This window comes from Acartia tonsa, chromosome 3 (assembly GCF_053477335.1).
Source record: "Acartia tonsa isolate MP-2025a chromosome 3, ASM5347733v1, whole genome shotgun sequence".
Lineage (NCBI taxonomy): Eukaryota > Metazoa > Arthropoda > Copepoda > Calanoida > Acartiidae > Acartia > Acartia tonsa.
Genome location: NC_137262.1, coordinates 31,199,955 through 31,211,539, shown reverse-complemented (window position 1 = coordinate 31,211,539; position 11,585 = coordinate 31,199,955). Strand labels below are relative to the sequence as shown.

Sequence of the window (11,585 nt, the reverse complement as noted above, 5' to 3'; positions counted from 1 at the left end):
ATACAGGTGTTCAAGTCAATTTCAGGTTCCAGGTATGATCCTGCAGGTCCTGATCCTCCAGGTCTCCAGAAATCTTTAAAAGGCTCCTGTGACCGCAATTTTTGACTTAGAGCCTTCAAATTTTAAACTTAAGCTATTCTTACATGTCTGCATAACGTATTAAAATTTCACAAAGATCCGCCGCCGTTTTTCCGCCGACTGGCAGCTGCCAAGTACAGCTGCGGCCGCTGAAATTTATGTTTTGATATTTCCAATATGAAATTTACATAAATATAAACATTTTATGTGAAAAAGTTGTTCTTCTAGCTTAAAAAATTACAGTCGTTTGAAATTTCTAAGTGAAAAAGAACCTAAAAACAAAGGTTGTTAAATAAAAGGGCGAAGGAAGCGAAAATTGACTTCGACTCACTTGAGGTCGGAAATTCATTATCAAACAGGGGACTTGCACAAAAATTTTTAGCCCTCTAGCTCTAATAGGAACTGAGATAATAGGGTGGGGCAGGCGTTCAACCCCCCCCCCCCCCCCCCCGACTGATTAAGGTGCGGCAAGGGGCCCGACTGTAAGGGGTTAAGAACTTTCTTTGTGTAATAAATATAAGAGTAAGAATTAAATGTAAAATTTATTGGCTACGCCTGAAAAAAATACAAGAGTTTCATGACAACAATATAATCTGAAATCACAATCATATATAATTCAACTCACAAGGATAAAAAAAGATTCACAAATAAGCTTTGTCTGAAGGCGCATGATTTAGGAGAAGGATAGTGGGGCCTCAAAAATATTTAAATAAGAGGGATTTCTAACCTTTTTACCCCCTCAAATTGACTATCGCCGGGAAAAAGTCTGAGTAAGACACAAAAATTTTCAAGTTATCAAACCTTATTACTAAAGGGTGTAATAGATTATGTTTTACAATTAGACGATGAATACAATATCATTTTTGATTTCGCTTGTTGGCTATACCTTATTCCTGGTGCATATTACTTAATCCTGTTTCCCCTTACATAATCTTACTGAAAATATTTATGTAACAAAGTTGCGAAATTTATCAAATTTGTGATTAATCAGAGCTATAATTCAAACAAATTTTCCCCTTGTAAAATTTAAATCTTTGATTACAAATCAGACACAATTTTAAGTCAAATGATTTAAATTTATTTGAATTGTGTAATAGTTATTTATCGCATTGTATAAAAGACAGCTTTCCGTAAATATTAAAATTGGTTTTAATATTATGATTGTACATTTTTAAATTCGTAGAAAACTGGATGTAACACAATGTGACAATACGATACATGTAACTGAGATCCGGTTCTTACCCACCGGATATTAATCGGTTTCGAAGCCATATTGGAAATTGTATTAAACGTATTGAAATCTGTTTTTTATCCTGGCAAGTGTTATTAAAGTCAACAAGTACAATATTTTTATAATAAGGGAAATACAGTAAAAGTTTCCCATGACAATGTAAAAATTAATTTGGAAGATTTAATATGGTTAAAAAATCACCATAAATACTAGTGATGGCAATCCGTCAAATTTTTGGGCCGGATTCGGATTCTTAAAGAATCCGTCAAAAAAAGTGGCGGATTCCGGATTCTTATTTATGGCGGATTCCGGATTCTAGCAATATTATAAAAGGATTTTTTTTTAAATTAAAAAAATTAAGTGCTACATATGTCCTAAAAATGTTCTTGGTGTTCTCTAAAATACACTTCCGAGAATCGAACCAGATTTTAAAAGATATTATAAATAATGATGAAAATCTTTGCCTTCAAAGAGGAGGAATTGAAAGAAAAAACTCAAGACGCTAATTTTAGCCCACCAAATAAGAATCCGGAATCCGCTATTAAAAAACGTATTCCGGATCCGGATTCTGATTCCAAAATTGGCCAAAAATTGGGCGGATTCCGGATACGGATTGCCATCCCTAATAAATACATTTAAAGATTAAAGTTTCTTTTGGAATTCGACCAAGCAAAATTCCAAAATATTTGATCTTTTTCTTATAGTAATAGTAATTTAACATTTTTTCTTCTTTATGATTCACATTTTTAAAGATTTCTTATCAGACTGAATTTTTAACAACTTAAAAGTATTTCTGATTTAAAAAGTTGAATATTGGGATATTTTTGATTTTATAGAAGCAGGGTATATATTATCAAAAATGCTGTAAATGTAAGCCGAAAAGTTTGATTGCATATATTGAACTAATTCTTTTCTTTGCTTGTATCTTGTTCTTGACTTTCTTCTTCTAAAGCTTCTCTGAAAATTAAAATTTGAATGAGAAGAATAAAATATATGTATAGAAAATTACTTTTTAATAACAAAATGACGAATTTAGACATTAAAGAGTAGAGGAGGTACGAGCTATATGTATAATGTAACTCTACCAAAGTGGTGGAGTCCCTAAGCCGACTTTCAATTGGGTCTTTGAAATCAGCTATTGCATCAATTTGCTAGCAGACGAAAAAGGTCCCATAACTTGCGCCAGGAAGTTATCTAAATTATACATTTATTGTAAACGCATCCGTTTGATGTCAAAGAGGATATTCAACTCATTCGAGACTCAAGGACTAAAGACGTCAGAAATGGATCATTATAGTGTAGGGGTGATAAACAATATCATGCTAGAGACCAGTGTTGCGGATCCGCATTGATTGTATGCGGATCCGGATCCTCCAAATTTGGTCAGTGCGGATCCGGATCCTTGACAATAAAAATAAAATTACCAAATTTTTCAAAAAATATTTATTCTTTAATCTCGTAGTCAAAAATACTTTTAATTTTCAAGTCTGAACCTAAACCTTAAAGATTGGCTCTCATCACGAGAATGTCTGAGATGATGTCCTCCTTTGTAAATTTGTAAGTGACTATTTTATATAAATTTAGGTAGTTTTTTCCATAAATTTATACCCCAGGATCCGGATCCTTGGACTCAAAAAAATGCGGATCCTTGCGGATCCGGATCCACAGCACTGCTAGAGACATTAAACATGGTTACTAAATGTGATTTGTATGACAACTGACAATTATAATCAAGATGGAATGCTTTGGCTCAAAAAGAAGTACATCACAGCTAAGACTTCCAGACAAAGTCATCAATGTCAAAGTGTGATTATAAAAATATATTATAATATAAACAACTAGGGGCTACGCCCCTAGAAGCCTCTAGGGGCACTGGTAGGAGGGGGAAAAGTCGATCTCATCCCATTTTAAATTTGAGTTTCAAAGAGTTAAAAAAATATTTTTAGGGGGGACGGGGGTGAAGACACACTCCCAAAAAATAGTTTAAAACCTTGCCAGGACCTATAAGAAGCTTTACAGTAAAGTAGAACTATAACGGTTCACCGGTTAGCGAGATCCTTCATGACAGACAAAAAACGCTTACTACTTTATATAATAGGATATATTTCAGATTTAGAATAAAAAATTAAGTAAAATAGAATATGTATAAAGAAAGTAGAGTGAGATATTTTGTGGGTATTAGAACATCCCGGGTTATTACAGTTTATGAGGTGTAAAAGTGGTAATTTTTGCCACCATATTCCTTCACATTATTCTATTCTAATGCAAACTTATTCCAAATATAATATCAAAGTAAAATTGGAAAAAAAAATACATTGTTCTATACAAAAGAGAACACGATTCTCACAATCTAAGAGGCGGTCATTCAGCCAATAAATTCCATTTGAAATTACCGAAAAATTTAATATTTTGTTGGCGTAAAACTTGTTTTTGGTGTAACTGAGGGGAAGTGGGGAAAAAGGGGAAGAAATAAGGGAAGATGGTTGTTGGGAAATTTTCATTAAGAATTGTTTGTTTGAATAACATTAGTCCAAATTCATTTTGTGATTACATGACATGTAAAATGAAGAATGTATCAAATCTTGGCGCATTTACTAGCAGAAACAAATTGAGAAAGCATAAAAATCCTCCTGTCACTTAATAACAGAGTAGCTTTAAAAAAGATGTTATATCTTGTTCCAGCTACTAATCTAACAATGTTAGTTTTTGTGTGAAGACATGAAAACCCTAATATCTATAGAAAAGGTAGGAGTACCTAAATGTACCTATGTCTTATCCCCCACGAAATATTTTTAAGATATTTTTTAAAATGGTAAAAGGCATGAACCTATATGCCTTTTTTCAAATAGAATTACATCATTTATCACGGTTCCAAAATCCCAAATGTGTGTCGGACAGAAAAACAGACATACTCTTACGAGACCACTGTTTTGAAGGTACCAATAGACATAAAAATTACAAGAAAGCATTTTAAAAATGTTGATTTGTTGGAAGTAGTGAAAAAAAAGGCATTATAAAAAAGTGTGACACAAAGAACACTTCAGGTATAGGTCAACTGAAGTTAAAAAAAAACCACCCATGCTCCGAAAAGTTACCTGATATTAGCGACTAGACCGTCCGGATCTTCAATAACAACTTTCTTTCCACCCAGAGCATAAGTAAGGCCATGAATAGTTCCGGGGGTTTCAGTTTCCAGCTCAGCAAAAGCCTAATACATAAAATAATATTACGATTAATTATTGAAATACAATCCAAAAACACAGAATCACTGTCAATAATCGCCAAAATTATAATCTCGATAACTTGAGTCACTTTAAATTATACAATATATCTATTTTTGGGGGGGAGGGGGATGGGGATTTTATCTAGGGGCGATTTCTCTTGGGATGGAGGAGGTACCTTCCCAAGTGTAAACCTTCCCTAGATTTTTAAGAAGCTCCACTGTAAAGGAGAACAATGTCGGTTAACTGTTAGCGAAATCCTATGCTAAAGACAAACATGCATTATGTTATTTTAAAATAAGGATATCAAAAGTGTTGTTTACAAGAGAGAATAGTATTTAGGGGGGAAAATCAAAATTACCACACTGATGATCAATACCAATTATAATTGCATTTATTTTGCGTGAACTATGAAGGTATCAATCTGGATGAGTTTTTTATCAATCTCTATCTATCTATCTATCTTACCCGCATCAAAGCTCTCTGTTTTTCATCCAATACTTTAGGAGGCTTGATCTTAATGTTAATATAATGGTCTCCATATCCGTATCCAGAAACACGCTTCAAACCTTTACCAGTCATTTTCATCCTATGTATAATAGTCAAATTATAATATTTAGCATAACGATTTTTATTAACACGTTAAATGCTTTGCTTAAGTCTAGATAACTAGTAATATTACAATGTACAAACAAATCTAATTTACAATATACAGTGTGTTTTTTTTATGAGAACTTTTTTTAAAGCAATTTTACCTCACTTATAGTTACCAGAATTTAATGATTAATGGCTTTTTTTCTTTGTTTTTTAATGCAATTAATAGAACACCATAGAGAAAATAATAAAAGAGAGAAATCGAGGTATTTGAAGGACTAAAATAGGCAGTGGGCCTAGAGGCCTATATTGAGCAATTGCCGCGCTGAATTTTTAATGTTATTCCACCACTTTTCAAAATGGGAATATCTTAAAATTAAATATAATTTCAAGACAATTATAGTTGCTGTTTGAAGCATAAATCTAATTTTTAAGGGATGATATAGAAATATTTTGAATTATCATCCATTCTGATGAAACCTAATGAAAGAATATAAAATTATCATTATTAATTTTTCATGACTTTGCTACTGACTTTAATCATAACACTCATTATCAGCTTATAAGTTTTATATTGCAGTCTATCTAACTTATATTTTTTAATAAATAAACGTTTTTACAAATTTAATATGAACATTTAATTGTAAATTATAATAATCAGTTTTTCAGTGCCATCTAGCTTTGGATATAGAACTAGAATATCAAAGCGTTCATCAATTTTTATTTTGCCTGTATTTTTCTTGTTTTGGATTTTTGTCACTAAAGGGCCAAACCCTGAGGGGTAAATAACATCACTTGAAAATGTTAAAAATATTGTAAAAACGAGTATTGTCTGAGAAAGAACTTAGATAGCATTACAGATTATTCAGTTATGAAATTTTTTATTTAATATTTAGCCTTAGTTTTAATGTATGTCTTTGAAGTAGACAACTAGCGAACCTGGTGGCTGAGAGCTTAACTATTAATTTTTTATTAGTAAACATTTAAAAGTTTTATCATGTTAATTAGATTTAAATATTACATTTAGGCTAATTTGAAAAAAAATAAATTTTTGATCATAAAAGGTGAACCCTCCTATTTTTAAACTAGGCGAAACATACTTTTCTGCTGCACTAAGACCGTCCGCGGCTGTTTGTTTTTTAAGATTCTAAATCAAATTGTATTTTAAATATTTTCTTTAATTTTTTTTAAAACATAATAAATTACAGAAAAATAATAATAATTAATAAGATAAAATTTTTTTTATTTTTTTTTTTACATATATAGAATAGGTTATGATTAAGATGCAAAAAGCCGCGGACGGTTTATATAAATAGCAGACAAATTATTTTAGTAGGGGGGAAGTAATATTTTACGATGAAATTGGGGTGAGTATTCATCCTCTTATCCTTTTTCCTTATGTAGAACACTAAAAAAATATTTCAGTTTTTATTTAAAAAGTACAGTAAAATCTAAAATTCAAAACTTAGGTGTCAACATCTAAAAATGGTTTTAGCGCATTTTTCTTTAGCCTAAATCTTCTACCCTTTGCAAGAAAAAAATGGATTTTCTGTAGTCGACTTTGGGGAGCCAGTACTCCCTCCCTGGTTGAAATATGACCTTCAAACTTTGATATGTTCTAGTACATGTCCCTAATAATATCTGTATACATTTTAACTCTATATCTCAACTTTGAAGTGTTTAGCAGCAATTCTTGCAAAAGGTTGAATATTTGAGCATAAGAAAAATGCGCTAAAACCATTTTTAGATGTTGACACCTAAGTTTTGAATTTTAGATTTTACTGTACTTTTTAAATAAAAACTGAAATATTTTTTTGGTGTTCTATTAATTGCATTAAAAAACGAAGAAAATAAGCCATTAATCAATAAATTCTGATAACTATAAGTGGGTTAAAATTGCTTTCAAAAAAGTTCTCATAAAAAAAAACACTGTATTTGATGCTAAGTCAGTAAATCTTTAATCAACAATCGGAAATCTTTTTTTGGTAATGCCATTCCTCCTATTTTGGCAAATATGTTATAAATCTTAATTTTCGATTGGGTTGGAGCCAAAATTAAAAAAAAACTAAAACATTGTACAAAATATAGCTTAAAATATTACTTACTTTGTATGTGAAGGGGTGCCGGGTGGAATTTGAATATTCAAGTCTTCGTAAACTCCTTGAACACGTATAGCGCCTCCCAGAGCAGACTAAAAGTATAGACAAGTTATAATAAGAATTAGGTTTTTAATTGTCTGTCCATTTTGATTCCAAATCAACCACCCTGAAAAATAATTTGTCTCAAAACCAGATACAACAAGCATGATAACATCCATAAGTAGCGAAGAACAAAAATATTCATGGATAGGAATACGGACAAGGAGATTTAAAGAGCATTTGTTAAAATCAAGAATCGCGAAACCTTTCATCACGGAAACTTACTCACATATTTTTACAAAATTTACATTTTGTAGCATAACTGACAGATTGACGGACAAAGTAAATGACATACTGGATATATATGGATATGGGGAATCTTCGCAAAAAACAGTCGTCTATCTTAAATAACAGGTGAGAAAAACACTTTTTCCCTTCAGCTTTACGGACGGACAGACATATTGTAGAGTAGCTTCGCTACTAAAAAATCTTAATTCAATTGCCTATTTGAATTTTGTCTAAACTTGGGGGGAATATCTAACTTAACAATACGGTTTGGCTCTACAAGCTTGACAGATAAAATTTCCAGTTAATTTGTACTTCTTTGTCTTTATTTAAACAAAAAGTTTTTCCCATAGTTTATCATTACACTGACTAGACTACGTACTTGGTATTTGATTTATAATGCTATCACAGACAGAGATAAATATACAGTAGAATATTATATTTGGATACAGATACAATTAAAAAAGAAATAAAACCTTTTTGGAGAACAAAGGAAAACAATATTAATTCATACAATAAAATGTTTTAAAGTCTAGTCTCAATGAAAAAGACCTATTTAATGTCAGCACAGATTGGTTTGTGTTTTTCAAACAAAAGGGAGGGGGGGGGGGGTTAATGCAACCATCTCGTAATCAATGATTAAATGGCACTTAGAATTCGAATTTCGATCTAAAATTTTTCATGAGTAATCCTTGGTAGGTCTATTTTCCCTAAATCGAACAAAAAGTTGGAAAATTAACGGCTGGCGGCTCAGCCGTTTAGCCGTTTTTAGCCTATTTTTAGGGCAAATTCATCATTAACTACGTTGAAATCAACTTTTTAAAACATATTTTTTGTTTAATTATGTTAAATGATAGCAATAACCATTTTTAAAATTTCTAGTACCAACAGCTACCGGCTAGAACCGTTTTATAAGGTTTTAAAGCGACAAAAAGTACTATGTGGAAATAGGTTTCGTGACTAATTTGCTCTTAAGATAGCAAAAAAATGGCAAAACGGCTGAGCCGCCAGCTGTTAGCCGTTACTTTTCCAACTTTTTGTTCGATTTAGGGAAAATAGACCTACCAAGGACTATTCATGCCCCTTTGTGGGGTGGTTTTAGCCAAACCCCTTCCCCATCACCCAAAGTAAAGTCCCCAAAGTCTATGTGCGTTGTTGTTCTTACAAACAAATATTTATTTTTTGGTGATTTTATCCCAATTCTCAATTGTAATTAATTATCCTATCATGACAACAGTATGAAATAGGTATACTTATAATAGTCAGGGATCTAAAGAGATTAGACAATGGCCGATAAATTGATGTACATCACCAATGATGATAAACAAAATTACCCCTTATGATGATTACAATTAGTTGTTGAAAAGTTTGGACATTAAACTTAATGAACCAATCCAAATTTTAAAAAGTCCACTAGGTTGTTAAGGCAAAGAATAAGAAAACGTTATTTTGAGACTTAGGAAACTGGTGTAAGAAACTGTCCAAGGTTCCCTCCCTCCCTGTTAAATAGTACGTATATTGTTAAAAACATTTGTACTGTACGAACTAAAACATTTCAAATCGTTAATCGAAATTTTTTTAATAACCAGGAACGTAAAGAACATAAAAAAATGGGCTTGATAGATAAAAGTAATAGGATGTCTATCTATATGTATCGAAGCATTGCTATCTGTAGAACTAATATGGTTCTCCTTTACGTGAATCTTCTTATAGGGGTGGTTTATATTTCCTAAACAAAATCACCCCCTATAACAATAACTGCCCACCTTCCCTTCACCCCCAAAGAAATACTATTTTCTGTTTAAAGCGAAATTGAACGTAGATATATATTACAACCAAGGAAAGGTATAATTGTTCTATACTAAATGGTTCTCATTAACAGAGTAGCTTCTCATAGGTCCAGGGAAGGTTAATGCCTATTTGGGGGTGGTCATAAACACCTCCCCCCCCCCCCTACTAGAAAAATGACTCCCAAAAACGGAGAGGGGGATTGACTTAGCAATAATCCTCCCCCCCCCCCCCCCCCCCACCAAACATAGATACATCTAAAGTGCCCCTAGAGCTCTCTAGGGGCGTAGCCGCTTGTGAAAAAAACTAAAGTAGGAAATAACGAATTACGGTGAAAATTAAAAGGCTAAAGGTAGTATTAGATAGTAAAAGGTGACCAAGAAACAGTAAGCTTAATTATCGTCATTTGGAGTTAAGATTTTCCGTTTACATCAAATTCCTACAAAAAGGAAACCAATATACCCTACTATTTTTTGTAGATTTTAAATGAAAGCATGTTTTTGTATAAAAGAATAAAACAATAGATTTTGTCTCATTAGAGTGCGTGTCCCTGGTCAATTGCAGATATTATAAAATGATAAAAAATGATATTGGTAGAAACATGTGTGCTGATACAATTCTTATTACCTACCACGTTTTTATCTATCATAATATTTTGCGGTGAAGAAATTCAATTGATTATGACCCTAAGGAGCAGGGCTGTCTCGACCCAATACTGGTTATTACCAGTTTAAAACCGACAGATTAAGGCCGCCTTTTATCAACCATTAGAGCAGTAAAGGACAAATAAAATATTTAATCTGATTTTTAGAGTGAATTGAATAGCCCAATAATTCTATAATATTAAGGTCTTAGTGTGCTCAATGGTGCGCTAAACCACATTTAGGCCGATTTAAACACCTTTGGGCCTGCTTAGTAGGAAGGACACGTGACATACTCTATAAAAAAGGGTTAAAGCCATCCAGCGACGATTAAGAATCTTTCCTGTACATGAAAACCTGACTTGCCAAGTGGTTAGCGAGAACAGTCGGTACAGACTGACACTCAGGCAGACGTTCGAATAGACAAACTGTCGTTTAAATATATGGATAGTACACGAAAATATTACTTGAACAACTAAAAGAAAACAGTTAAACATGAAACTACATACATATTTATATATAATTCATGTAGGTATTTTTTTTAAATCTTTAAATGAGTTTCTTTATTACGTAAAAAAATAAAATTACAGATTTGCCGCTTAAGAAAATAATAATCTACCCATTACTCCTACTAGATTATTTGATTTATTACTTCTATTTTATTGTTCTGTATTTCATTTCACCTCTCCACACACAAACAGATTATAGGTATTTGTGTTATTGTGCTTTTTATTTTATTATTGTTATGTAGTAAAGTAATTGCATCATTACTATTATTGAAAAGAATATATAAATTATTTTAAAGTAGGTAGGTACAGATAATGCAGTTTAATATCTGTAATGGTTTTTTAACGCATCGTATTATAGGTAGACAACTTTTCGCGAATATTAAAATAATTTATCAAATTAAATCAGTTTTGTTTGCAACGAGGGGTCAAAGGCATAGGCTGAAAAACTGGTATTAATTCTTATTTTATTATTCGTAGAAAATTGTAAGTAATACGATCCTATATTAATATCAATACTAACGCTAAGAACCACAGTTATTTAGATATAAGAATCTTTTTTGTCAATGGCATAGACTACTTACCATTTAAAACGAAGTTACTTTACTCTATAATTTTGCAATAATAATATATTAAACAAACAAGGATGGCAACATCCATAATTAGCGAAACTCGAAAATTATGAATGGTTATCAGAAAAAAATTAACTATAGAGCAGTGTCATAGAATAAACATTAAACTTGATAAAATAGGGAAATCGCAAACCTTTAAAATCACGAAAACTTAAATCTAGAAATCTAATAAATTCACTGAGTGAAAAAGTCTTTGATACTTCTCTAACTAACACCACAATTGATGGACAAATCTTAAAGGAACTTGATGGAAATATGCAGAATATGAGCATATTCTATCCCTGATAATTTCAGCTGTCAATCCTGAATACCTAGGAATCGAGAAAATCATGAAAACCTAAAAATCTAGGAATCGATCTAGCACCCCAATTAAAAATCAAATCTTATTAAAACTTGGTGAGAATTAATTAATCCGTGAAAATCTCAGCCCTCTATCTTAAAAAGGATATATGAGAAAATCATGAAAACTTT

At 31.8% G+C, this 11,585-nt stretch overlaps 1 protein-coding gene across 1 annotated transcript in view; it reads right to left on the bottom strand.

The window, feature by feature from the left end:
• Nucleotides 1-2,001: 2,001 nt before the first annotated feature.
• Nucleotides 2,002-11,585, bottom strand: part of LOC145313904 (dnaJ homolog l(2)tid, mitochondrial-like) — a 30,597-nt gene continuing 21,013 nt past the window's right edge. Inside the window, exons 11-14 of the mRNA XM_080153563.1 lie at nt 7,230-7,315; nt 4,999-5,119; nt 4,405-4,517; nt 2,002-2,266 (exon numbers count right to left, since the gene is read on the bottom strand). Coding sequence (XP_080009689.1) covers nt 2,212-2,266; nt 4,405-4,517; nt 4,999-5,119; nt 7,230-7,315 — 375 coding nt within the window. The 3' untranslated portion in view covers nt 2,002-2,211. The remainder of the gene's footprint in view (nt 2,267-4,404; nt 4,518-4,998; nt 5,120-7,229; nt 7,316-11,585) is intronic.